The sequence below is a fragment of the Blennius ocellaris genome, assembly GCF_963422515.1.
Source record: "Blennius ocellaris genome assembly, chromosome: 4".
NCBI lineage: Eukaryota > Metazoa > Chordata > Actinopteri > Blenniiformes > Blenniidae > Blennius > Blennius ocellaris.
The window spans coordinates 27,560,799-27,586,933 of NC_137653.1; the positions used below are offsets into that span (position 1 = coordinate 27,560,799).

General features: G+C 42.5%; 1 protein-coding gene across 2 annotated transcripts in view; it reads left to right on the forward strand.

Moving 5' to 3' along the window:
- The window catches only part of LOC308128854 (copine-9-like), a 44,507-nt gene extending 25,473 nt beyond the window's left edge, over nt 1-19,034 (forward strand). For both annotated transcript variants that reach the window (XM_080494546.1, XM_080494545.1), the window contains exons 5-15: nt 1,578-1,619; nt 4,243-4,318; nt 4,552-4,605; nt 4,693-4,754; nt 6,435-6,481; nt 7,330-7,511; nt 8,681-8,808; nt 11,598-11,700; nt 12,248-12,305; nt 13,168-13,241; nt 17,087-19,034. In XM_080494546.1, coding sequence (XP_080350672.1) covers nt 1,578-1,619; nt 4,243-4,318; nt 4,552-4,605; nt 4,693-4,754; nt 6,435-6,481; nt 7,330-7,511; nt 8,681-8,808; nt 11,598-11,700; nt 12,248-12,305; nt 13,168-13,241; nt 17,087-17,305 — 1,045 coding nt within the window. In that variant the 3' untranslated portion in view covers nt 17,306-19,034. The remainder of the gene's footprint in view (nt 1-1,577; nt 1,620-4,242; nt 4,319-4,551; nt 4,606-4,692; nt 4,755-6,434; nt 6,482-7,329; nt 7,512-8,680; nt 8,809-11,597; nt 11,701-12,247; nt 12,306-13,167; nt 13,242-17,086) is intronic.
- The last annotated feature ends 7,101 nt before the right edge of the window (nt 19,035-26,135 follow it).

A 26,135-nucleotide genomic window follows, 5' to 3' on the forward strand; every position in this document is an offset into this window, starting at 1 on the left:
TAGATCGCAGCGGGAGGAACATCAACAGCCACCATAGTGTGGAAGATCTTTGAATCCTCTTCCTCACCCCAGTGGTCGAGAATATTACATCTGATGCCAGATCTGAACTGAATCTGAATAATGGAGAAGCCCCTGGTCAATGTGGCCCAATGTGGGCGGAGTCAACGTTGACGTGGGTTGGGTTTGTGGGCGACGTGCTTGGGCAGCGTGCGGCGTCAAGGTCGACTCATCCTCCATAAGAACCAGAAGAAAGATTGGAACTGGAGAGTCCTGCCAAACAAAATGACATAATTTCCTTCCACGAGCTTCTTCTGGCCGAACAAATTTGGTTCGGCTCTGCCAACCGTCCTGCTGAACTGTGTCGGAGCTGCACTGCTGGAACTTTGGCACTGCCGTGTGTCGCATGTGCGTGTTTCAGCTCGCTAACGAATATCACTCATATTTTAATCATGTTTAGCTTGTAACCTTGCTACTGTATGAGCCCTGCAGCTCGTTAAAATGTCGGTGGGTGGATTTACGTGCTGCACCTGAACGCATCACTCAAAGCTGTCGGCTCCTGCAGTGAAAACAAGACCAACATGGCGGCTCAGACACAAACATTCTCTTTTATTACTGAAATTCAGCTAAATGTAAAACATTAGATGCGATAAATAAGCTGTGCAGTTGAAAAATTAAACACAGCTTCACAGATGCCATGAGGGGGCGTGGCCAACAAGTTTGACAGCTTCTTCATGGAGTATGAACTCTCCTGCCGAAAAAGCTGACTGACGTCGCCGCTGAATTTTCTTCTTGTTCTCATGGGTTGTTATGGGCGTCTAAATAAGTTAAATTAGTCTCCATTTCACTCTCCAGACTATAAATGCCGCAAATGAAGTCAATTCCGCCCACATTCTGCCTCAAACACGTAAATGCCTCAAATGCTTGACTCCGCCCACATTCCTAAACGTTTGCTCCGCAGTCAGGACTTATTAGAATAATGTGCCGATTCATTGCATCAAATGCACGTGGGCCCTGAGAGGACTGGTTTCATTCTGGCACTACAGATCTCTACTCCTCTTCTTCACACCCTTTAACAAAGTGGGAACTATGAAGGGCAGCTGAGACGTCGGCCACAGAGTGACGGGCGTCTGAACACACTGGTTGAGTTGCTGTAATAATCGCCCTGTCAATCAGTAAATCCAGAACTTGGTTCAGTTGAGGAATTGTTTTGTCTTCCATGTCTGTTTTGAGCCATGTGCTTGTTTTATGTGTTCATGATCCACATTGCAGGAAGCTGAAAATCAAAATTAAACACACATAATCACAAATGTGTCATCAAAATAACAAAATAATCTTTTTTGAATAGTCATTACTGAAACAGAAATTAAAGAAGGTACTTCATCTACTCCCAGGTTTCAGCCCAACACTCTGATGTGATAAAGATAATAAACAAGTGAAGCTAATTAACAATTTCATTATTTTAGTGATGTTGGTTTGAAAAATCTCTGACTCTGTTCTGCCCTCTCTCTCTCTCTCTCTCTCTCTCTCTCTCTCTCCCTCTCTCTCTCTCTCTCTCTGTCTCTCTGCCCCGTGTTCAGGACGGTCAAGGTGGACGTGTTCGACTGGGACAGAGACGGGAGGTGAGTTGTTTCATTTCAGTCTCTTGAATGTGAGCTCCTGGCCATGACCTCTGACCCCTGAGCCCAGCAGCCCCCCAGGCTCCACATCACAGCAGCTCACTGCTCCGAAGCATGTGTACTGAAGGTTAACGCTCAATAGGGAAGGTTGATTTATATAAGAAAGTCTGCTTTATTCTTCTTCAGATCAGAATCACATTTATCACCAGAAAATGATTTGTGAGTCATCCTGCGATTCTGAAACTGATAATGTGGAGATGAGAAAACACGCACGCCAACAAAAAATTAAACGTTTTAATTATTCTGTGTGAAAGATGAGTTTTCTATCTACACAGCATGTCGTGTTTTCTTCACAAAGTCGTTTTAACACAAAACATCAAGAACGTTCTTTTCTGAACAAGTTTTCCATAATTTAAAAAAACAAACAAGCATTCTTTTTAATGAAAAAAGTAACAAAAGCAGATGTATTAGATGTATTCTGATCATCATGAGCCTCGTGCCAATAATTTATTATTTAATCAACCCTAGTTACACAGAATTGGTTCATTTGCATTTATTCGTATTACTTCCGTTTCTGTCTATAATGTATATTTAAGCAAGGTGGTTGCTTGACAAAAGTCGTACAGCTCAAATATTCTGTGAACCTGCTGGACTTGATCAAAAGCTACTTCAAACATGGAAGTCATAAAACTGCAGCCATCAAACATTTAGTAAATATTAAGTTTGCATTTCAGACACGTGCTGTGTCCGGGTCAGGTTCGACCAATGAGAGGGCTTTTCCAACCTGGGGGTTGTGGTCCTCTCCTCCCACCTTGCTGTTTTATTACCTTCCCATTGTTCTTGCAGCCTGTTCTCTTCTCTGCTTTTTTGAGCCGTGAGAATTTAAATAAACTCAGCAAAAGCTTTTGAAATGTGCCAAAATAACATTTACAAGTCCATTACAGGCCGTGTTTTACCTGCGGTTTATTCAGCTGAAGGCATTAATATGAGTTTGAGTGTGGATGTGTGTCGGTGTCAGCGTGTGGCCTCCTCTTGGTTGAACCTGAGCACTCTCAGTGATACTTTGACATTTGCAGCCTGATGCTCGTGTTCAGGACCGGAGATCACCATGGAAACGCTTCATGTGGTTTGAGGACCCCATCCTCTCCCGAGACCAGCCTCACACACTAATAGTTCCATTTTCAATTCAATTTTATTTCTCTGGCGACAAAAACAACACAGTCATTTCAATGTCACACCCAACAATCCAACAAGAGAAAGTTTAGGACAGGATGGAGAGGAAAAACTCTGTTATTAAATATAAAACAAATAAAGTTTGATATCTTTTTTTCAATAATTAGTGCTAATTGACATAAATGCCATTTCCTCTCCAGCTGTTTTTAATGTTTGCCACTGTTCATTATAGCATGGAGCGACCCTCCTCTGAGTTGTTGCTTCCATCTTCAGGAAGATGGAAGCATCCATCTTCCATCTTCCATCTTCCATCAACAGAACCAAGTGTGGAGCGAAGTGAGGCTGCTGCTCCATCGACTGCAGAATCAACCTGAGTTGAACTAATGCTCATGCTGATGTTAATGCTAATGCTAAGGTGACTGTTTTACATTTGATCCATTGCTGGAATCAAAGTCAATAGCGATGTATTATTTCCATTTGGCCACAGCATTGTCTGATAAACAGCTCCTACATTTAAAGACTTTTCACCGGCGCTATAAAGCCAGTTAATACAAACTGAAATGATATCAGGAAGTGATCGGACGACTGAGGGTTGTGGGGGAGGATTTCAGTGCCATGTGGAAACCAGGTCAAGAGTGTGATTGAAATAATGAGTGGGTTTATTCACCTTGCAACGCAATGTTGAGGCTCTTTGTCAACATCTACATGAACATTAAAATCACCCATAAAATCACTATAATGACTTCGAACTCAGTACTAAATAGCGTGGAATCCATTTTTGTACCGAATCTTGTGATTAAAAGACAGTATAATCACCATGAGCTAATTTCTTTGACTTGACTGAGTCAAAATTTTATGACAACCAGATTAAAAATGAATCGATTCATCTCTATAGTACACATTGGCAATTCTTCAATGACTTATGACTGATCTAACCCAGCAGCCCCCAACCTCCCCAACCTCCCCCGACCTCCCCCCACCACAGACCGCTTTAATGTCAGACAATATTTTCACAGACCGGCTTTAAGGTGTGACGGATAAATACTACAAAATAAAATGATACGACCAACACAAAAACTGTGGTATTTTGTAAATATAAAAATAAAGGTAAAGGTCTCCTCACTGGACCTTTTCTCCTTTGCAAAGAAACTTTACAAACACGTCAGTTTGTTACTCATTTTGCTGCAGCAGCTCTAGTGTGTCATGTGACTGACGCAAGCGTGAGTCATAGACGGATGTAACGGGGAGAAGTCGGTCAATTCTAAAAATAAAACATTGTTCAGACTCCGATAATGAATAAAACGGAAATAATGCAAGTAATTTATTCTTAGAACGACCCCCGGACTGGTACCGGTCCACGACCTGGGGGCTAGGGACCGCTGCTCTAAACTGCCTATAAGAAAAGTCCTTTAGTCAATATAATGTTGTATTTTTTTTTCTTTGTTATTTGTAGCCATGACTTTATTGGGGAGTTCACGACCAGCTACAGAGAGCTGTCCAGAGGTCAGAACCAGTTCAACGTGTACGAGGTAACTTTTCACCAATAACCCATCACACATTCCTTTTCCTGCATGCTTGGAGGAAATATGATGAAAGTGTGTGTTATTTAAATCAGTTATCTGATAGAAAACTGAATAATTATTTCATTGTTCATATGGGACAATAGTTTAATCAATATGAAGAAAAGTGCTGAAAGAAGAAAGAACCTGCTCCGACATGCTGATTCAAACAGTTCCCTTCTTGCTTTATGTCTTTGATGAAGGTTTTGAATCCTAAAAAGAAAGGCAAGAAGAAGAAATACATCAACTCAGGCACGGTGAGACCTGCTGCAGTGTGTTTGACGTGTGAAGGACGAGGACTGAGATCTTTGTCGGACTGAATCGTTTTGCTTGGTGTTTCCCAGGTGACCCTGCTGTCCTTCAAAGTGGACTCAGAACACACATTCGTCGACTTCATCAGAGGAGGGTGAGCTTCACTCAGTCATATTTAACTCATTTCACATTCAAATGCACTATTAGGCCAAATCAAAACAGTCCACCGCCGAGGATCGTCATGACGATGCATGAGCTGCATGTCTTCCAGCTACAAACCCGACAGTCACCAGGAGGTAAAGCAGTGAATCTACACAGTGAGAATATGACGCTCTATTCAATCCAACATTTCATTACTTATTACCCTGTCCACGTGATAACGCTGTTTCCTGCATCGTCGTTGGCCGATCGTCCGCACTGCGCCGAGTTTTAGGAGCTTGAAACGCTGTTGTTTTGAGAAGGGGTTCCAAAGTGGAGAAATTTTATAACGCTGCCTCGGCTTCGGCGTGTGGACGGACAATGATTGCTGAAAACAAAGATGTCATCGCCCCATTCACTCGACCGGATAACCCCGCGACCCGCTCCGCGACCTCAGAACAACAACAACAACAATGGCGGACGACCTGCTCCAGGTCGAGCTGCAGAAGCCACTGATGCTGTTTGGTTTGATAACATGAAATGTCGGATATCTCCAGTACAAGGATGTGCAACAAACCCGTCTGGCCAACCGAGGACACCTCTCCACCTCTGAGTCTGCTTCTGCAGGAAGTAACTGCAGAATGTTGGGAACCACAGTAGTAGTGAATGTAGTAGTAGTGAGAAATGTGTATATGTGGAGGTTTTAGGGAATTTAGCATTCCTCTCTTTTTACAATGACAACGAGCCGCAAGACAGATTTTAAAATTTTTAAATCATTTAGGGGCCTTTCTCATTTGGATAGTCTGGAACTCAGTTCATTGGGGCAGGACTCACATGAACTTTTGAGATGAAAAATGCCAGCTTGGTGGCGCTGTCACCAGAAATGAACCCCGACCAGAGAGGAGGTAAAGAAGAAACGTGGCTCATTGATTGGTGCAGACTAAAACTGGAAGTCCTGTCCCTTTAGCCCATGGTAGCTAAGCTAGTTAGCTTGTGGCTAATGGGTAGCCACAAACAACCACGATATACAATCTTCAGACAAGATATTAATGATAGTCCTCCTCTCTGCTTCTTCCTCACTACTCCACGACTGAACACGAGATACTTTCCAGCTTTTTCTTTTGCTTCTTCTGATTCGCAGTTAGCTTTGTTTGTTTACTACCCAGAATGGACAATACGTCACGTCCTCCCCCGGTCCTCACACTCCGCCCACTGAAAAGATAATTTGCAAATAAATCGACACCTGGAATTTCACGGGGACCAGGAATCACTTGTTAGATTCCGTTCAGAGGTTGTGGGTGTGTTCACGAAACGAAATAGTACAAAGCGTTTTCTTTCCCTGAAGAGAACTCTCTGGATCAAACGGGAGTGTGAACACATTCTTAGAAATCCACATTGAGCGATACAACAAAACACAAGTGTTAATGTAGAGTAAACCATTCACGTTAAAGAGTCTTCAACTCATCAGACTTCTCTGGCAGACAAAGTGGACACCGTCTGAAAGTCTTGAGTCGTTCTTAGAGCCTCCATAGCTGAAGGCTAAGTACCAGAACAAACCGTCATAAACAATATCAATGGACAGTTAATTCAGTTACGTGTGTGTTCATGGCCTGGTTCTTCATGCATGACAGCCAAGAGCCGTTGATGAGTATCTTGGTGTGTCCTGATGGTTCTGACCAGCTTCTTCTCCCACCAGGACGCAACTCAATTTCACTGTGGCCATCGACTTCACAGCGTCCAATGGTGAGACTATTTCACGTTCATACATGCAGAGGACTGTTCAGTCAAGCTTGGTTCTGTTCTGCCGTGCACAGGAGACTTCTTGTACAATCATGTAAAACACTTGAACTATTTGATGTGAATCCATGATGGAGCGTGTGTCTTTATAAATGTAGGTTAGTACTAGTTTGGATATAAAAAAACGTGACAGGAGCACCAATATGAAGTACAGAGCCTGCTCTGAGGTGTGGAACACTGAATAGACTGGCCGATGGTCCAGAAATATGTTTATCATCCACTGTTAAGTCAAAAGTATAGAAAGGATTTCAGGTTGTTCCTGACAGGTCTAACTGAAACAAACTGAAAGGTTGCAGAGTTTAATGGTCGAGACATGAGAGTGGATGCTTCCTGTCAGCACAGAGCTCTGATTGTCAACAGGAAGGAAGTGCTTCAGGCAGACTGGAGGTGAGGAATGAAGAGTGGACCTGGAAGTTAGAGATATAGACTCACAATCAATGTTCAATGTGCTTCTGTGTGTTTGGAGCTGCTGATGAGTCAGTGTGTCCCCGTGAAAGGACGATGATAGTGTTTCATTTGTGTTGGATCAAAGAGTGTATTTATCACTGGCTTATCACTGGTTTAGTGGTTGATCACTGGTTTAGTGTCATCTGAGTGATAATAGTTCCTGCAGCAGGCAGTTCAGTTTAGAGTTCTGAGGCTGAAATAAGAACGTAGCGCCATCCTCTGAAATAAGGAGGAACTGCCTGAAGAGGACATGGTGTGGATGAGCTCATTTAAATTAACATTGTGTGTGTGTGTGTGTGTGTGTGTGTGTGTGTGTGCGTGTGCGTGTGTGTGTGTGTGTTCTGCAGGTAACCCCTCCCAGCCCACGTCCTTGCACTACATGAGTCCATACCAGATGAATGCCTATGCCATGGCGTTGAAAGCTGTGGGTGAAATCATTCAGGACTACGACAGTGACAAACTTTTCCCTGCGTACGGTTTTGGAGCCAAACTTCCCCCAGATGGAAAAATCTCCCACGCCTTCGCTCTGGTAAAACCTCCTGGGGATGGTTTCTTCCTGTGCTGACACAAACATGAAGCTATATATTGATAACAATTTAACAAACTGCAGACACTCTTTCCTGACGTGTGTGTGTGTGTATGGCATTCTATGGAAAGCAGTAATTAGAGCCAGTTACCTGGGACACTGTGCTAAATGTAGATTATTGTTGACATCAAAGGATCTCTAGATCAGTGTTTTTCAACTATTGTGCCGTGGTAAATTATCCAATTTCACTTCGTTTTCAGGAAACACATTTACTCTTACAGCCACTGTGGTGAGCACCGAGATTCTATTCTGCCTGCTGAACACCACAGGCTTTGACTTTGACATGAACATAACTTCATAACAGGATAAGACTCCACACAACACATTTCTCGCTCATGTTTCACACCAACATCCAACAAACCAAACCAAACTAGACGAAATAATTAACTATCTGAACCGAGGAACAAAAACACAACACAAGCACAAATCAACACACAACAACCCCAACAATAACACTCAATAACCTCCGGCAACACATAACCTGAACTCCCATCATGCCCTGCAGCGACCAACTCCGTGATGCTACAATACTCTTCACCACTAGATGGCAGCACAGAACGTTGCTGGTGAAATGAAACTTAACAGAGTCAGTGTGGTTAATCTCCACCTCCTGCTACCATCTTGTATCAAAGTACTGTGTCAGTGACAGTGATGGAGAAGTTTTAGAAAAGGAAGAATGTGAACCAGGATCTCAGCTCTTCATCCATCAGGTCCAGGTTTCACACTGAGGGAGTACAAATAAAAAAAGAAATTGGGAAATACTTTTTTCTGTATTTATTTGATTCCTGTTGCTAAAACTTTGATGAGAATGACTTTATATTGTTAATAGAGGCTACAGAGCTTCACATTTTAACATTTTCGGGTGGTGGTGTGCCTCGAGGTTTTTCCAAAGAAAAAAGTGTGCCTTGGCTCAAAAAGTTTGAAAAACACTGGTCTAGATGTTAAAGAGAAGATGAACTGGATGGTTCTACATGTGGAACACTGGTTAGCTACATCATATGATGACAGGTGGAACAATCTAAGTATGAGATAAATACAGCTTGATTTGGGGTTGTGTGGACATGAATCGTCAATCCATTGGAAAGTTTGATCTATTCTGGGTTCAATTGCAGAACTTCAATGCAGAAAATCCAAACTGTGTGGGGATTGAAGGCGTCCTAGAAGCTTACTTCCAGAGCCTGAGAACCGTTCAGCTGTACGGACCAACCAACTTCTCACCTGTCATCAACCAGGTGGCGCGGTGAGACACACATGCACACATGCACACACACACACACATACACACACATCATACAGCTGTGTGCAAAATGAATTCTATATATTAACACAAATTTACATATTTCCATGCTTTTCATGCATAAAATTTGCACATTTACAGCAGATTTACATGTGCTTCATATGCGTGTCCGACATTTCAAGCCATCTGGGAAAGCCAGACCTCACCACTTGGACAACAAGAATTCAAGAATTTCCCCCAGGGATTAATGAAGCATTTCTGGTTCTGAATCTGAAGCAGCAGACTCCGTGGCTCATTAGCTTGTGTTCTGACTCCAAAACTTGTTGGAATTATTCAAAATTAACTCCCAGGTTGCTCCCAGTGGTACTGGAGGTCAAAGTAATACCATCCAGTGTTACCAGATGTTCAGATAATTTCTCTCTCTCTGATGATGTGGGCCATATATAATCATGTTTTTGTTAGCATAGTTCAGAAGTAGAAGATTATGGCTCATCCAAACCTTTATGTCATTAAGACACGCTTCTAGTTGAACAAGTTGATTATTATCATCTAGTTTCATAGATAAATACATTTGTGTTCCATCTGAATAACAGTGGCAGTTAATGGAATGTTTCCTAATAATATTCCCTACTAGAAGCATGTAAAATGTGCAATGTATAGGTCAGGGGTGCTCATTACGTCGATGGTGATCCACCAGTGGATCACAAAGGTGGTGCAGGTAGATCACATGGCGTCAGCCTGTCCTCCACCCGTCACTTCACTGACATACAGTACAGCCAGTCACATGACGTCTGACGTTTAGGTCAGTGCACAAACACCGGCGAGTTCCCTCCGATGTTTAGCTCTCGCTATCTTCTCTTCAACTTAAGAAAGGATATAAAAACGAGTGGTGGAGCTGGACCAAGTCAGAAGACAAAAACCAACCACCTTCATACAGAATGAGAGGAGGACTGTTTTTTCACCAGGACATTTAGGAAGAGCGTTGCCTCGTCTGCCAGTCGACCATCACAATACGGAAGAAGGGAAATGTGGAGCGGCATTATCGCACTGCTCATCGGAAATATGACACGGACTTTCTGCTGGAAAGCGAGTTGAGAAAGAGAAAGGTGAAGGAACTGAAAGAACAGCAGTCATTTTTGGTTGTGGGTGAGTCACCTCATGGTTAAGAACCAGAAGTCCTTCCAAGACGGAGAGGTGGTGAAAGAAGCCTTCGTGGAAGCAGCTACTCTTTGTTCAGAGACTTTAAAAACAAGGCAGGAATATTATCTTGGACCAAAACGCTCCAGCTGTTAAGAAGAACAGTGACAGTGAAGAGGAGCTATTAACAGCACTGCCATGAAAGAACAGACGCCAGGAGAGGACAAAGTTCAGTCGTTCAAAACCTTCATGAAGAAAACCAGCCTCCAGTGTACAAACTGGTGTCCTCCACCACGGATGGAGCAACGCAATGGTTGGCCGGTTGAATGGATTCATTGGCAAGTTCAGGAAGGCCCTGTTTCCCTGGACTTCCTGAATTACCACTGCAGAATCCATCAACAAGCTTTATGTGCTAAAATGCTCAACATGAAGGAGATCAAGGATGTGGCAATGAAGATCTCCTGTTCTATTGGCGCCAGATCTCTTCAAAGACGGTTCTTGACCACTGATGTCAGAGTTTGACAAACGCTTTCAACACTTGTCTTTGCTGCAGCCAGTCTCTACGTTCATGTGCTTTTCTTTTCAGGACGATGCTGAGGTTGATTCACTCACATCACAAAATTGCAAAACCGTTTCACCTGAACTCCTCTGGAGTGGAAGATGAGATTGTGACACTACAAGCCGACATTGAGCTGAAGTCCAGAGCTCATGGACACTTCTGGAATTTACTCACAGAGGAAAAGTACCTCAACAGGAGGAAATAATGTGCCTCCTCTTAGGCTCCACTTGTTTACTGGATGTGACTCAGCCTTTTCCCACATGAAGATCATTAATTCAAAGTACCGTTCCACCATGACTGATGGTCATTTTAAGTGTGCTTGAGGCTGAAGCAGCTGCTGTCCAGACTGTGGCTGATTCCACTCAGTGCAAGTCAAGAAATATACATAGTTAATTGTGTTGTGTTGTATAATATGGGCTCATGAGGTTATGCAAGGTACATCAACATACAATGTATGTATTAAGAATTCTCAGTATGTTTATAAATAGATATAAGTTCTGCATTTCTGAAGTAGGTAGATCTTTTTGACCTTATAAGGAGCTGGCATGTTGAAGAAGTGTGAGCACCCCTGGTATAAGTCCTGAGACAGAACTTTTTGTCAGCCTGGCTAAAGTACTGAAGAGAAATCTCGGGTTGTTCTTTTTTGCTATAAGGAGGAATAACAGATAACTGATTACTTTTCCTTTCTGGGATTTGTGTGAAGGGCTTATCTCTCCAGGCAATATGAAACACTTCTAATTGAGTTAGATGACATTTCTTCTGTGGTTTCTGTGCTGAATTCTGTAAAGTTGGCCAAGATTGGTTATCCCCTGGAGCTACCTCTTGTTGCTTTTATCATTGGAGGAGCAATAGAATCACGTTGAACAAAGGGAAGCTGCCACACCATCGATATAGTCAACCTGAGTTGGGCTAATGCTAAAGACAACTGCTCTCCACTGGTGTTGAAGATGTTTCACAGTTTTGCAGGCTGCAGATTTCTGTAGAAGTCGAGTCAGTGTGTGTGTGTGTGTGTGTGTGTGTGTGTGTGTGTGTGTGTCATCCCACTGGACTGCAGAGAACATTAACTTGTGCATGTCTGTGTGTTTTGTGGTGAAAGGTGTGCAGCGGAGGTGACTGACGGCTCTCAGTACTTTGTGCTGCTCATGATCACAGACGGAGTCATCTCAGACATGGATCAGACCAAAGAGGCAGTCGTCCACGTGAGTACCAACCAGTACCACGCCATGATGGAGGACGGAGTTCCACGCTGCCTTCCTTTGACACACATATTCAAAGTCATAATAACCTGCGATTTGACGATTCTCCAGTTGGTTTACTTTCTGGTTTCCATTGCGTCCATTGGTGTGAGCATGTTAGAACGTCACTTTGTATTCAACCGAAGCTATTCAACTGTGTAAATGCAGACGAAATTGTTGATATACAATGTTTTTTTCCTTAGAAAAAAAAAAGACATGCACGTCAAACATAAGGCTCGTGGGCCAGCACCAATCCAGCCTGCTTATCTGGATTTTTCATAAAGTGCAGTATATATAAAAACCTTTGCAACAAAACCAAGAAAAACAGTGAAGTCTTTCCATTCACTGCCTGATCCAGTTAAGATTGATTTAAGCTGTTTGTGGCCGCTAAATAAATAAGTTCAGATGTTTATAAAAGACGAGTTCACGGGACTCGTGAGCCGAAAATATAAATGCCATGATTGTGCATTCAGACATTAAATAATCTGTGCTTTTCTGTCTGGTTGTCCAGGCAGCCTCTCTTCCCATGTCCATCATCATCGTCGGAGTCGGTCCTGCTGAGTTTGACGGTAAGTGTGTGAAGGAGGACATCAGCTGAGATGTCCTCACACCGTCCTCCATCGCAGTCAGACACTTGTTCCTCTGCTAATGATCATGTGGATACACAGCTGGAAAATACAAACAACCTTTCAGAGCCTCCGTGGCACCGACATGTCGACCCTGGTGATCCTCCTGCTGCTCATCCACACAGTTTAGTAACACGGGGCTGTGCTGGAAGGAGAGACCATGTCCTGCATATCCTATAGCCTTCACACAACAACAGCACCCTCATGAAACGTCACAGGACGACGTGAGGCAACATATTCTCCTCTGTAAATTCAAATTGGGGCTATAACTTCACTATTTCAGTCCATTCAAAGTATGCACACAAATGAAGTTGTCGTCAAGTTTGTTGGACTGTTTTTGTTGACTGTCTTTAGTTTGTTTTGAGAAAGATGACGGGTAAAATCACCAGCACCATAATAATAAAGTTATTTAGAGCAACTCTGAAGTTTGACTCTTCCCAACTCCACAGATAAACTCTTCCTGAAACAACTGACCACACCTCCTCAAAGGTCATGTTCATGTTAAAACGTGTCACTGAACCTCTGTCGTGGTGACATAATGCAGCAGGAAGAAGAATCCTAACGTGACACTCTTGTTGTTTTGCTTTTGGTTTAGCTGAGTTGAGCTGAGTTTTTCAACAAGTTCACCGAAGGTTTATCCTTGGTGAAACCAACTTCTTCCTTTCCACCGTCACCTTTGGTTCACGTGTTTGTTTTTCTTCAGAAGTCTAGATTTTAATTGTAGCTAAATAAATATAAACTGATGGGACTACAAATGACCTGCCTCTGCACATGAATCCCATTAGAGATGTCTTACTGTCTGCAGCCATGGAGGAGCTGGACGGAGACGAGGTGAGAGTGTCTTCCAGGGGACGCTTCGCAGAGAGAGACATCGTCCAGGTGCAGTCAACTTTACGTCCTCTCTCTTTCCAGTGGGGTCCTGCAGCTGTGACAACCGTACACTACCTCAGGAATCATTTAACCTCCTGACCTCACAACCCTTCATGTGAAAGAACAATTGGAGTGGAATGTGCAATAACAGTTCCCTGAAAAGAACTATTCAACTCCGTAACTGTTTTTTTGAAGTATAATTTCAGAATTGAGTGAATACTTTCTAGTTTACCTTCCAAAGAGGTTGGAGTCAGTAGACTTAGTGTCTGTGTGGGGAGCCATCACAGAGGAGCTGTAGAGCCACTAGAGGGGTTGTAGAGCCTTTACAGTGGACTTGTAGAGCCACTGTAGTTGTCGAGCCACCATAGGAGTTGTAGACCTTTTACAGTGGAGTAGTAGAGCCCCTAGAGGAGCTGTAGAGCCCCTAGAGGAGCTGTAGAGCCACCACAGGAGCTATAGAGCCTTTACAGTGGAGTAGTAGAGCCCCGAGAGGAGCTGTAGAGCCACCACAAGAGCTGTAGAGCCTTTACAATGGAGTAGTAGAGCCCCTAGAGGAGCTGTAGAGCCACCACAGGAGCTGTAGAGCCTTTACAGTGGAGTGGTAGAGCCCCTAGATGAGCTGTAGAGCCAGTAGAGGAGCTGTAGAGCCAGTAGAGGAGCTGTAGAGCCATTACAGTCAAGTTGCAGAGCCACTAGAGGAGCTGTGTAGTCACTATTGAAGGGCTTTAAAGCCACTATAGGGGGCTGTAGAGCCACATGTGGCAGTAGAGCTGTACTCGAAGTATGACAGATGTCAGCAATAAATCGGGAATAACAGGCCGTTATTGCTCAAAATTTATGTTTACAACACACTTTACCTTGTCATTTAGTTTGTTGCACTATTTTCAGTAGTAGTTGAATCATATTCTATTGAAAAAGAAGGTTTCACAATGTGGGGAGAATGGCATTGTAACCATGTGGCGGTAGAGAGTGAGTTTAGAGCTCAATGTTGGGGCTTTTCCACCAGAAAGAACCAGGTTCTAGTTCAGGGCCGGTTCTTAAATAAGCACCGCTAAAGAACCGGTTCTTTTTCCACCGTTAGCGGAGTCAAGTGAGAGTTACATCATTACGTCACTCCAAAACATGATATGTCACCGATCAGCACTGACAGTGCTCCTAGAAGAACCAGGAGACGGACTGTATTCATGGTCTGGTCCAGGTCTCTTCATCTAGTCTGTCCTGAACCTCGGATTCAGACCAAAGAGACAGAAAACATTGAGTCTCCTCGTCGCTCTATTGGTCTTGTTTCAGTCCGGAGCCCCTAGTGGCCAGAGAGAGAAACAAACTGCCAGAATGAGCTTGAGTCTTATTTTTCAACATTTGGGCCTTACATAGTGAATTTCTGCTCCTTTCACTTTATTTCTAGATTGTCTGAATCAGATGATTCATCATCAGGAGGAATGGAGGTGTAGAACGATAGAACGCAGCTCTACTGCCGTTTAGAATGGAAACCTATGTAAACACACAGATTAAAGTTCTCTTTCACATGAAGCTATTAAAAGACTCATTTTATGGTTAAAATATCCAGCTTTCATTTACTGCAGTATGTAGTTTGTTTTTTAGTTGCTGATGAACCAAAAGTGTCGCTTCATTATAAAGTTCTGTTAGAAAATATTATTGGAGCGTCTTGTAGCGGAGTGCAACACGGCCTCACACTGCCTTGCTCAGCGGCTGCATCACCATAGCCTGCAGTCAGAACACGAAACAAAACATGAAAGTCAAGTTAGTTACAATAATGTTACGATGAAAAGAGTGAAAACAATGGAAAACTGTTTCTAAATTCTACATCATTCTACATCTTTTCTCTATAGCCACTCCGTGGCTCCGTGTTCACTGTAGATTTCAGAAAGCCGGTTTGCATCTCTTCCACCTTGTAAGTAGTGAAAAATCCAGAGGTAACTCCAGAGATAACTCCAGTAATAACTCCAGAGATAACTCCAGTAATAACTCCAGAGATAACTCCAGTAATAACTCCAGAGATAACTCCAGTAATAACTCCAGAGGTAACTCCAGTAATAACTCCAGAGATAACTCCAGTAATAACTCCAGAGATAACTCCAGTAATAACTCCAGAGGTAACTCCAGAGATAACTCCAGTAATAACTCCAGTAATAACTCCAGAGGTAACTCCAGAGATAACTCCAGTAATAACTCCAGTAATAACTCCAGTAATAACTCCAGAGATAACTCCAGTAATAACTCCAGTAATAACTCCAGAGGTAACTCCAGAGATAACTCCAGTAATAACTCCAGAGATAACTCCAGAGATAGCTCCAGAGGTAACTCCAGAGGTAACTCCAGAGATAACTCCAGTAATAACTCCAGAGATAACTCCAGAGGTAACTCCAGAGGTAACTCCAGAGATAACTCCAGAGATAACTCCAGAGATAACTCTAGAGGTAACTCCAGAGGTAACTCCAGTAATAACTCCAGAGGTAACTCCAGAGGTAACTCCAGAGATAACTCCAGAGATAACTCTCGAGGTAACTCCAGAGATAACTCCAGTAATGACTCCAGAGGTAACTCCAGAGATAACTCCAGAGATATCTCTAAAGGTAACTCTAGAGATAACTCTAGAGGTAACTCCAGAGATAACTCCAGAGATAACTCCAGAGGTAACTCTCAAGGTAACTCCAGAGATAACTCCAGTAATAACTCCAGAGGTAACTCCAGAGGTAACTCCAGAGATAACTCCAGAGATAACTCCAGAGGTAACTCCAGAGGTAACTCCAGAGATAACTCCAGAGGTAACTCCAGAGGTAACTCTAGAGGTAACTCTAGAGGTAACTCCAGAGGTAACTCCAGAGATAACTCCAGAGGTAACTCCAGAGGTAACTCCAGAGATAACTCCAGAGATAACTCTAGAGGTAACTCCAGAGATAACTCCAGAGATAACTCTAGAGGTAACTCCAGAGGTAACTCCAGTAATAACTCCAGAGGTAACTCCAGAGGTAACTCCAGAGATAACTCCAGAGATAACTCCAGAGATAACTCTCGAGGTAACTCCAGAGATAACTCCAGTAATGACTCCAGAGGTGACTCCAGAGATATCTCTCAAGGTAACTCCAGAGATAACTCCAGTAATAACTCCAGAGGTGACTCCAGAGATAACTCCAGAGATAACTTCAGAGATAACTCTCGAGGTTACTCCAGAGATAACTCCAGTAATACTCCAGAGGTAACTCCAGAGATAACTCCAGAGATATCTCTAAAGGTAACTCTAGAGATAACTCTAGAGGTAACTCCAGAGATAACTCCAGAGGTAACTCCAGAGGTAACTCCAGAGGTAACTCCAGAGATAACTCCAGAGGTAACTCCAGAGGTAACTCCAGAGATAACTCCAGAGATAACTCCAGAGGTAACTCCAGAGGTAACTCCAGAGATAACTCCAGAGGTAACTCTAGAGGTATCTCTAGAGATAACTCTAGAGGTAACTCCAGAGGTAACTCCAGAGTTAACTCCGCCCCCAGCTGATGATGCGTCTGGCTCCAGCCTGGTTCCTCTCTGGACCAGGAAGGAAGTGGATCCAGCGTAGCACCAGTTTAGTCCCTGTTAAGAACCGGCTTTGGTGGTGGACAAACAAAGAACTGGTTCTAACTCTGGCCCTGGTTCTGAACTAGAACCTGGTTCTTTCTGGTGGAAAAGCCCCCAGTGAGGACCATGGAGAGCTTTTTTTTTTTTTTCTCCCTGTGCAATGACCACACATGCATGAAAGCACGAGTAACTGCTTCTGTAGATTTCAGCATCACGGTTTCACAAACTGCCTCCAGCCACAGGAAGTGATCTGAGCCGCTGTGTGTTTACTCCCTGTGCAGTTTGTTCCTTTCCGGGACTACATCGACCGGTCAGGGAACCAGGTCCTGAGCATGGCTCGACTGGCGAAAGACGTCCTGGCTGAGATTCCCGACCAGCTGCTGTCCTTCATGAAGAGTCGGGCCGTGGAGCCCCGACCTGCCGCCTCTGACCTGCCTTCAATGTCCTCCAGCGCCACGGACTCCTCTTCCGCCCCCAAGCAGGGCAACACTCGCACCTGACAACGGCCAGGATGAGCGGCATCGCGACAGCGATCGAGGACCAAGGGAGTTAAAAACGTTCAGTGTGTTTTGGATGAAAGGACCCAACTCCATAAACTGAAACTACAAGAGGAGGAATTTATTTTTTATTTTCTTTACACTTGAAAATTCTTCAGGTGTGAGTAGGAAAGGCAGGAGATGCTGCTTTGGACTCCTGTCAGTCGACACTGCAGCTACAACACACGTTCCAGCAAAAGCTCTCTAGTTTTTTACTCTTTTCCCTCAGTAATCCTGTATTTTGATATGGATGGTAAAAGCACGACGAAGCTTCACCGACATAATGACAGATGTTGCAGCAGCTCAGACCAACTCACCCCGTCTTCTGACTGAAGGGATTATTGGTGAAAATGGTTTGAGCACTTGTAAAAGTGAATCTGTAGTTGTGTACCTGTAGAAGTTTTTCCTCTCTCCAGGGTTCCTACAAGTTTCTATAAGTTCACTTTAAGGGTTTTTTTTTTTAAGACCTTTTAAAGACTACTAACAAAATGTAATGTTTCAAAGCAGGTTCCCAGTCAGTGCAAACTGGCTCCTAATTAGAACTGACATTACTTTCTTTGCAGCTTGGACACATCTAAACACAATATACAGCAAAAACATTCATCGCAACAAAACTTTAGTGCTGCTCCTAATGGCTTCTTTTGTAACGATTAATCGTTCGACAAAATGTCCAATTAATCTCAACTAATCAAAAAAAGAGAGAGAAACAAATGGTTGCTATTTATTTGTATTAGTTTTATTTTGAATACAACTCAGGGGCCAAATCATAAAAGCTCACCTGCACCTTGACCAAAGTAAATAAAATGTTAGCAAATTAATCAAATGACGTGGGAAAAAAAACAACTTAGTGCATAAATATATTGTATACCAATAAAGATTAAAGCTGCAGGCAGTGTTGAACGAGTCCTCGTACGTCAGGAACATGTCGCATGTACGCCTCACTCCCTGCTTCCAGCAGGTGGCGCTATGTCCAATGTCTCTTAACAGTGATCAGATGTGGACTCATGCTGCACGTATGCTAACTAGCATGGATGCTAATGTCAGCCCATACGCTAATGAACGGAGATGCTCACGTTAGCCCGTATGCTAATTAGCACATATGTAATGTTAGCCCGTTTGCTAATTAGTGTGCATGCTAATTAGCATGAGTGAGGCGATTCCAAGCAAGGAGGATGTGTACCGTGGTGTTGTGTTTGTGGAGAGAAACAAAACTGTACAGGTACCCAACTACAAATGTCACTTTTACAAACCTTTTTCACTGATAATACCGCCGTGAGGACGCAAACAGGAGTAGAGATGTAGCAGCGCTTCCGTGAACAGGTCACATTGAGTTTTATCTTCATTTATTGAAAGAAGAAAAACCACTCACTGGCAAGAAAACAGTAAAAAGAGTGAATTTTGTTTCATCACGAGTCCAACGGTTGTGATTCTTCGTGTTATTTAGATCAGAGGTGTCACGTTGATTTGAGTCCAGAGGACAGTCACACAGCAGACATGTAAAGTCATGTGACCTATAAATAACAAGCACAAATGTAGTTTTAGCCCAAATGAGTGAAAGTACATCATAAAAATATTCACATTTTATTACGTTTTTACAAATCTGATAACGAACAACGTGAAACGTGTGTATGTGTGTTTCGTTTTATAACCATGTGTGTAAAGGTTTGTAGCTTTTCATGACACCACATTTCTTTAGTCAGCAACACGACAAGACTTTGGTTTAATGAATGATGCCAGTTTACCAGCAATAAACTTTTCATGGATTTTGGAACATATAAATGGTAAAACTGTGTTCATTATTTTAACAGGCTTATTATTCTATCCAACTGTTCTGGGCATGCATAGATTGGATAAAGAGTTTATTAATGTGTCATGTGCATGTATACAGGTGTGTTGGTCTTTGTCTTCAGCGTTTGGTAAATCCCTTCTGGAGCACCTTGACTCACCTTTCTTCATCTGAACCAACCAAAACCAACACTGAATGGATTCACTGGGATTCTGCTGGATCACTGAGCGTCTGTCACATTTCATCTGGAAGGAAACAAACACGTGGCCTTATTCCCGTTATGATCCTACAGGCAGATGTGAGGAAGGACTATTTTTGTATGAAACACAGGATCAATCTGATGTTGCATGCTTTGGCTGACAATATTTATCCATAACTCAAACCACATCCCAACATGTGCTATATGTGTTGTTTTGATTGCTGCTGTTGAAGTAGAGAGTGTACCAGGGAGAGGCAGAAGTAATAGAGTAGATTCATATCTGTTTCTATCCACGGCTGCACAACATGAGTTAACCAGTCAATAATAGATCATTTTATTATTTCAATCACAGGCTGATGTGGATGTCTTTATGCTTTGGTATTTATACTTTCTAAATAACAGTGCTCTTTCTCTTTCTGGACCCGATTGTAGACATAATTTTAACCACTGTGTTTGCTGACCTTGTTGTTTTTAGACAGTCTCCTCAATCTTCGTGCTTCTGACTTCAGTCCAGTCGTCTCCAGATTTGATGAGAAGCTGAAATAAGATTTGTTGTCGGCACAATTTAGAGCATCTGGTTGGCAAATGCATGAAGATGCAATTATCACAGTATGAATGTTGATATATTGAGATGTTGAGATCACGATACTTATTTTGCAGCTCTTTTTATAATGCAAGTTGTTTAAAGCACTGCACACATTGAATCATGAGCAATGAGAAGACCAGAGGTCTGAACTACGAGCCCTGATGAACTCATCCACGATCTCTGTTTCCTGGCTTGACTTTCTCCAGAAACGCCTGATGACCGAAGCATGAAGCAGCTAAATAAAACCCAGAGTTTCCCTCCAGGATCAGTGTTCACATGCAAGGGGCGGAGCTTGTAGCGTGTGACCAATCACAGAGGGAGAAACCCTGCAGAGCAGCTGACTTCACCATAGAGGAGCAGTGATTCTCTGAGATTGTGAACAATTCAAACACGTCCAGCAGCTCAGAGCAACACTGCTGCTGCAGCCGAAGCCTGACTTGTTAATGCTGAGTTGGTGAGATTAGAACACTTTAATTCATGGGACAATATAAACTTACGGCACTGTGGTCACTCAGTTTCACTTGATTCCAGCAGAACGTTTCAGGATGAACTTCCTCACTGCTCTTCTTTTAGTTAGATTTCACATCCAGTTGTTTTGAGGCTGAGTTTCCCCCGTGTGAGTGTTTCATGTTGGAATATTAGTTCATCGCCGTGACGACAGGAGGAGTTCTGCTTCCATAACTTCCTGTTTCAGCATCATTATTAAGCTTAATGTTCCAGATCAACCCTCGTGGAGCGAAACAGACTTGGAACAAGTCCAGAACCAGAACATCCATAGTTCAGTGACCAGGATGTATTTGATTATGTCAAAAAGATTGTTCTAGATACTTTCTCCTCTCCTCTCCACTGCAGCTCAGCGCTGAACCCGACCACCAACCACCACCATTTAAGAACGGGCTCAGGCTCACATGACGCAACAGGTCCAGTGCTTCAGACTTGTGGGTCCAAGTCTTCCTTTGTTTCCCTCCAACACTTTGATTGTGTCGTCATGATTTTGTCTCTTGTGTTATGAACATGCTTCATGTTGAAATTTTAATCTGTATTATACTTTTTGCTTTAGAGTGATTTAAAAAAAAAAAAATGACATTAAAGTTCAGTATCATGACTGTGTTACTGGTTTCACTGGCTCACCACAAACTACAGGGGAAGTTCTTTCTTTACCCTCTAGGTCAGTGTTTTTCTACCACTGTGGCACAGTGAGATATAGTCGGGTGTGCCGAAATTATCCAATTTTACTTTTTTTCGAGCAGTGTGCAGAGTAATCGTGTATAAATACTGTGGTGAGCACAGCGGAAGAATTGCTCTGAGTCTAAATTCTATTCTGCCAGCTGAACACCACAGGCTTTAATTTTGACGTTAACACATGCAACCGGAACATCATAACAGGATGAGACTCCACACAACACATTTCTCACTCATGGTTTCACACCAACATCCAACAAACCAAACTAGATAAAATAATTAACTACAACTCGTAATATAAACAACCCACCAATGCCTGTCCGAGAAAATAAAAGCTTTTTTTATTAGCCTCATCCTGTTATGAAGTTCCAGTTGCGTGTGTTCATGTCAAAATAAAAGCCTCTGTTGATCAGCAGGCAGAATACAATTTTGACTGAGAGTAATTCTTCCGTGGCGCTCGCCACATTACTCTGCGCACAGCTGACAGTGGATGAGAGAGTAAATATTCTTAAGAAAAAATGTGAGATTGAATAATTTCCTATGGCACACCTGACTATAAATCTCACAATGGTTGAAAAACATTGCTGTAATGTATTTCATTCACTGTGATTGGTGTCACCAAATGTCACGTGTTGAACGGAGGTCGCTGGATTTTTTTAATGTGAATTTGATGGGAGAAAACTACATTTTGTAAATGCAGGAAAGATGGTTAATAGAAATGTCTGAGATGTTAAACTTGACTGAGTTGAGTGGGTTGAGGAATGAGATCTCCTGTGTTGGAACATAGAATTGTTTGGTGTCACCAATATGAACAATTCATTTACAGAAGGTTGTATGGTGGCAACCTTTATCTAGTCTTTATCTAGTTTTGGTTAAGTTTAAAGAAGGCAGCGCTTTATAGCTGCACGTATCGCTGAACTCATGTTTATTGAAGCCGTTGACTCAGTTTAACTCCAGAGCTTGGAAACATTCAGAGCCTCGTGCGAGAATCGAACAGACGTGCTACGTTGCGCTAGCAATGGAAGGTTTCATCAAAAACCTGACTTCTTCTGGACTAGTTTGAGTAAAAATTGGGTTTTACACCTTCGTCATTACGCAAGAACGTGGTACGAAAGCAGGTTAAAGCCTTAAAAAAAGAACCGAATTTCTCTATTGGGGGTAAAAACTTGTGCGGTCCATACGGGGCTCGAACCCACGACCTTGGGGTTATTAGCACCACGCTCTAACCAACTGAGCTAAAAGATTGTCTTTCAGGTGTGGGGAAAAAAGGGGTTGTTTATATTACGAGTTGTGGTTAATTATTTCGTCTAGTTTGGTTTGGTTTGTTGGATGTTGGTGTGAAACCATGAGTGAGAAATGTGTTGTGTGGAGTCTCATCCTGTTATGAAGTTCCAATTGCGTATATGTCAAAATAAAAGCCTATGGTGTTTAGCTGGCAGAATAGAATTTAGACTTACAGCTATGAGAGTAAATGTTGTCTCGGGGTCTGCAGGGTTCACGTGTGAGGCCCACCTGAGGACTGCTTCTACCCTGATGCCATGAGTGAAAGTGATCAACTTTAGTTAATGGAGACAGATGAATTTGGTTTCTTTATTTGAAAATTTGGGGTGAAATCAGTCTATGAAACTTTTTTTTTTTTTTTTAATTTAAATCAGTGTGCTGAGGATTTTTCAGAATTTAAAGATCTCATATTATACAGTTTTATACCATATCAATCAGGCTTCAGCGGGTAAAAAGATGTATTCAAAGCTTATTGCCCAAGTTCAACCTTGCCCCTGAGTTTTAACCATTTTAAAAGTCCATCAGGTGAGCTGGGTTGAGAACAGGCCGTTTCTTGTCTGTACATTCAATGAAGTGTTCCTGTCCACAGCTGCTCCACACCCCTCAGACAGGAGGGGGTTTGAGTTTGCAGTTAGTAGATGTTGACCTGAGCACATGGGATGTTTACGTTGGAGCCATGCTGTGGCTCATGCCAACCAGAAGTTTGCAGCACAATGTGACCCAGAAGGAGAAGCTCCTCAAGAAGTTCAGACTCTGCAGCAGGTCGTTTCAGAACATTAGTTAAAGACATTGTGTCCAGATATGTCAATGAGTTTGGTTGTATGTGTCGTGAGTTACTGTCGTGAGTTGTTGTTCGGTCCTGCTTGCTGTGAGGGGAACTGTTACCGTTTTTCATGTTACACCAAATTTATCCAGTGTATCAGTCGTCTCTGTGTTCAAAAGAGGCAGTGTGTCGTCCTCCAATCCAGCAGTCCTCAACCTTGTTGTGGCCCTGGACCCCGTTATATTTAAGACCTACCCTGAGGACCTCGACCCCCACCCCTGTAAATGTCATAGGACAGGGCTCCTCAATTACCCTCAATCATGATTCTGCCTCATTTCATTGTCAATAATTCCTTACCAGTAAGACGTTATTGCCTCAAATAGCAACGTTTAATTTCTGTTCAGAAATGTTTGTAGTTCTTCCATCTGAGCCTGGAGATCACAGGCTGTTTATATGATGATATATTGAATTAAATGGTTCAAAATTTGGTTACATCTTCTTCTACATTTGTAAAGTTTTCTTTATTTATGAGAATCAGATCATTTATGTAATTGAAAAGTGATTCAGCATTTTCTTAAGAAGATGCATACAGGTTGATAAAGAAACTCAACCTTCATTATATTTTTTGTTCAAAGCTTCTTCCCCATTCATCATGAGTGATTGTTTTTTTCTAGGCTGTGTTTGTATAAATTGAATATGGAATATGATGATGGGGGGTGGGGGGGGTTCTCTCTCTCTTCAAGCCTCTTGGTTCTAGACCTTATAAATACTCTCTGAGCTTTATTCACATTATATCTACCTGGATGTTCCTCCAGTGTATTTGTGCTTCTTCAAACTGAACACGATCCATGAAACCGTGACGTAACTGAAGCACTGATGTCAGCTGGCCTTTTAAATATGGCGGCGACCACAAACAAGTATGTCCGCGCCCGGAAGCCGCCATTATTTGATACGGCACTGGCGAGGTTTCAATTCTGGAGGAGCACGGTTGTACTACTGCCTCCCACCGACAGTGGCGCTGTGGTGGTGATTTGTATCAAAATGGCAAAACAGAATGGCGGTGATCCTAAGGAAGCGGACATATTGTCGGCCATCTTGGATTCTCCAATGACGGCCTCTGAACCCAAGGGCCGGAAGAGTCTCGGGTTTTTGCACAATGTCAGTAAAATTTGTTTTAATTGCAAATGTTTTAGTTGATGTTACCATTACTATTATGAGTCGTAGTTGTCAAGGTGGTTGTAGTAATAATTAAAGCCTGGGATTTTCAAAACTTTACAAGAAAAAAGGACTTTTGAAAAAGTAAGTGTAAAACCAACTATCTAATTATTTAAACACTGAGCGAGACAGAGACTGAAGTACAGGGAGAGATTTACAGTTTGCTAAATCCTCTACTCTTCTTGTCACAGTAATGGCCGACAGTGGCAGTTGCTTACAGGTGTGTTTACACATCAGCACCATGAGTTCAGACACGTGCAGAAATAAAGTGAAAGGAGCAGAAATTCACTATGTAAGGTCCAAATGTTGAAAAATAAGACTCAAGCTCATTCAGGCAGTTTGTTTCTCTCTCTGGCCACTAGGGGCTCCGGACTGAAACAAGACCAATAGAGCGACGAGGAGACTCAATGTTTTCTGTCTCTTTGGTCTGAATCCGAGGTTCAGGACAGACTAGATGAAGAGACCTGGACCAGACCATGAATACAGTCCGTCTCCTGGTTCTTCTAGGAGCGCGGTCAGCGTGAAGTTTGTGAAATCAGTGGAACAGTGAAATCTGTTAGCGGTGGAAAAAGAACCAGTAATTAGGCGCTGCTCATTTAGGAACTAGCTCCTGGTTCTTTCTGGTGGAAAAGCCTTCTCTCAGTCTATCTGCTCCAGGGATCACTTATCTGTGACGTTTGTAGGTGGACAGCGCCCTCTGCTGGCTGTACAGGAGCACAGCAGGTTCACTCAGATGTGGTTCCAGCATATTTGAAGTTAGTGACATCATTTGTTAAAAGTATCAATGCCTTCAACACTCAGTGACGTCTCATGAGTATAACTAAGACCACTGATATTTGACTCTTTTATTCTTCTTCTTTAAGCTTGATTAAGTATTTTCTTTCTATTTTTAAAGCTTTTTTGCTGGATTGAGGTCACAACTCGATTGCGGCCATGTTTCCCATCGTGTTGTTTGATGTTCCTACTCTGTTTTTCCCTTGAACACATTTCTTGATGCCAATCACATTTCAGCACCACTGCATGATGGTGCCTCCGCCATGCCGCAGGTGACTGGACTTCCTGTCTTTTAACAAAGTAATTCTCTGCTGCCATTAACGGCTCCACTTCAGTTTCATTTGTCCAAAGAAGATTCTTCCAGACAGACACGTTTCAGTTGAGAGGCCACAAGAGGCCCAATTTCATCTATGGTTAAAACACTTACACTAAAACATTTACATGTACATTTTGAAGTTCTGATGAAAAATTGTATATTTTTGCAAGAGAAAATAATTACTACTGAAAAATTTCAAAATAAAGCCAATGTGAATGAACCCGGCCCATGGCTGCAGTACGTGAACTGGGTGTCTGAGTCATTTGAGTCAGTCGTCTCTGCCAGACCTGGACGCTCAGCTGAACTGCGTCATGAAGCACCAGGAACTTCACGTATCCATAGGAAGATGCTGAAACATAAACAATAAGTACACACTCACTTTTAGTGGCACTGGTCTCTTGATTCTACATGAGTTGTGTTGTTTTTGAGCTTTATCTGAACCAGGAACTAAGTTAAATGAATTATTAAACATAAAATAAATACCAGGTGTCCAGAATGCCAAATATACAGTATTTGTATTTATATATGTATGAATTTAAAGTTTCACGTTGTCTGTTGCCAACATTCTGATTTTCTTTTCACAAATTTCAAAGATAGTTTTATTAGCATCAATAAATAACCTGATGTTCAAAGGGATGAACTGATTATAGGGACACCATTAAACGCAACAAATACATGCTAGTCATTAATAT